We start from the raw sequence: 2,136 nt of genomic DNA on the forward strand, positions 1-2,136 counted from the left end.
TTTCAAATCTGTAGGATAGACCTTTTCTCTAAACTGCAAGCACAAATAACTAAATGTTTCCTCAAACTCCCAATGTGGATGTCTCAAAAACACCTCAAACTAATAACCATGTCCAAATAATTATATTCTCAGTCAATCCCATCAAACATGGCCCTCTTCCAATGTTTCTACTTAAAGAAATAAATTACCATTCATCCAGGAACACAAGTCAGAAACTTCAAAACATTTTTTAACATTTATCTTTTATTAGATCCCCATAACCATTGCACTACAAAAGACAGTCACTTATTACTTCCTAAGTATCTTACCCTCTCTACTTCCTTCTTTCTGTAGTGTCAACACCCTAGTCCAAACTACCAATTCTCTCTCCTGGATTGTTGCAAGAGTTTTGTAACTATTCCAACTACAACTTTGTCTTCTGTAATCTGAAAAATGTATTGGATAGAAAGTTCTTAGTCCTCAAACCTGTGAAGGAAGCACAGTAGTCTTAGTTTCCAAAGTGCCTGTAGAAATAATGGTAATTACTCAAATACACAACAGGAACATTTATCAAAATTACACATTACTATTAATAACCACCATCTCCTGTTTGGTTACAACAAACAGTGGCTTGAGAAGTGGCATAGAAATAGATGACTGACAAGTGCTATTTCTATCTTGCTACAATTTCTGCTCTATATCTGACCTTTCACAACCAGAGTATCCAATCTGACTTTTCTCATTCAGTCTTTTCCAGATTATTCTAGGGTCATCTGAAAGCCTGGGAAGGTCCTGATGTGCTTCTCCAATACGGGTGAGAAAGTCTTTGGTATGAAGATGTTCATCTATTTTCTTTTCTAGTAGATGTGACTCCAGTAAAGTCTTCTTCTGTTTCAAGAAGGCACACTGGGCCAGCTCTGCTCTTTTCCTGTTACAACTGGGACACTGAGAAGAAATATGTTGCTTAGCTGCTTCCACCTGTTTTGCTTTTGTCCTAATGTTTTTAAAATACATTCTGTTCAAAAGCTCATCAGGGACAGTACAATTTAAGGCATCTGTCTTTGAAGCCTCTGCATCCCATCTAAACTGCAGCTTTTTGCGTCTGCTGCTCTTTTTAGAGTCCACTCTATGATGGATCAAGTTTATCTTAATGCTGCAAAAAGACTGCAGGGCATTCAGTTCTTCATCGGACACCCGAGCGATTTCTGTTTTAAGTTTAGTGTCTGGTGAGTGCTTTCCAGAGTTCGTTTCTTTACCCTTGAGGTAGCTGATCCATTTTTTACTCAACTTCGTTTCATTATCTTCGAAGTCCGAAGGTTCATACTGTTCGTCCCCTTGTTCCAAGCTTGTAGTCTGCTTTCCACTGTCCGAGTTGCTCCCAGAGGCATGCGGCCCGGGTTGCCGTCCTCCCGAGGAGCTGAATGAACCGCAACTCTGTACCTCATCAGTAAAGGACTTGAATGTCTCATGAGAAAGGTTCGCCGTAACACTTCTGTCCGGATGGGCCGATTCTCCTTGCTCTTCTTTTGAATCCCCAGGCTTCTGGGCAGACGGCCGTGACATTGCATCAGATTCGGCTTCTCATCCGCTTTGTCCTGGTCGAGATCGGCTCGGGAACTAGCGAGGGTTGAGCCGACGCCCAGAGCTCCGCGGCGCTCGTCTTCCGGGAGACGCTTGCGCCGCTGCCTTGGCAACGCGGACAGGTCATGCGCAGTGAGGACCATGGTGCGGCGCTCCTCCCATTCCGCCGCTCCTACTGCGCCTGCGCGGTGCCGCTCGCTCCGCTCAGCGATCCGACCCGCTTCTGCCGCTTTCCCGCTCCGCTTCGTAGGTGCTGTTTTAAGTACAAAATCTAAGTGTAGGAAGGGAGGTTGCAAACTCCATTGCCTCAGGAGTCAGACAAGTGGCACACATGTGTAAGGCCAGTAGAGATAGGTGGCCTGTGACAAGTCCGAAAGCGTATACCCCGCCTTAATGCATCCAAGTTTAAAAACACACACACACGTTCTGGCGAAAATGCACGAGCAGAAACTTGTCCTCCCGTCTCACAGCCAGGGGACGGCCTGTTTGTAGGCCAGGACTTAGGGTGAAAGTGCGAATGCTGAAGCCGCACGAGACACCTTGCGCAGGTGTCCGTGCTCCAGCACAGAAGCAGTT

The 2,136-nt window shown here is 45.5% G+C and overlaps 1 protein-coding gene across 1 annotated transcript; it reads right to left on the minus strand.

Annotated features, from left to right (window-relative positions):
• Positions 1–223: 223 nt before the first annotated feature.
• On the minus strand, positions 224–1,585 carry LOC103601950 (chromosome unknown open reading frame, human C8orf48). The gene is given in 1 exon segment (XM_008586353.1): positions 224–1,585. A coding segment is annotated over 1 exon segment (987 nt). The 5' UTR covers positions 1,543–1,585; the 3' UTR covers positions 224–555.
• Positions 1,586–2,136: the final 551 nt, after the last annotated feature.

Source organism: Galeopterus variegatus, unplaced genomic scaffold, assembly GCF_000696425.1.
Source record: "Galeopterus variegatus unplaced genomic scaffold, G_variegatus-3.0.2 Scaffold3952, whole genome shotgun sequence".
NCBI lineage: Eukaryota > Metazoa > Chordata > Mammalia > Dermoptera > Cynocephalidae > Galeopterus > Galeopterus variegatus.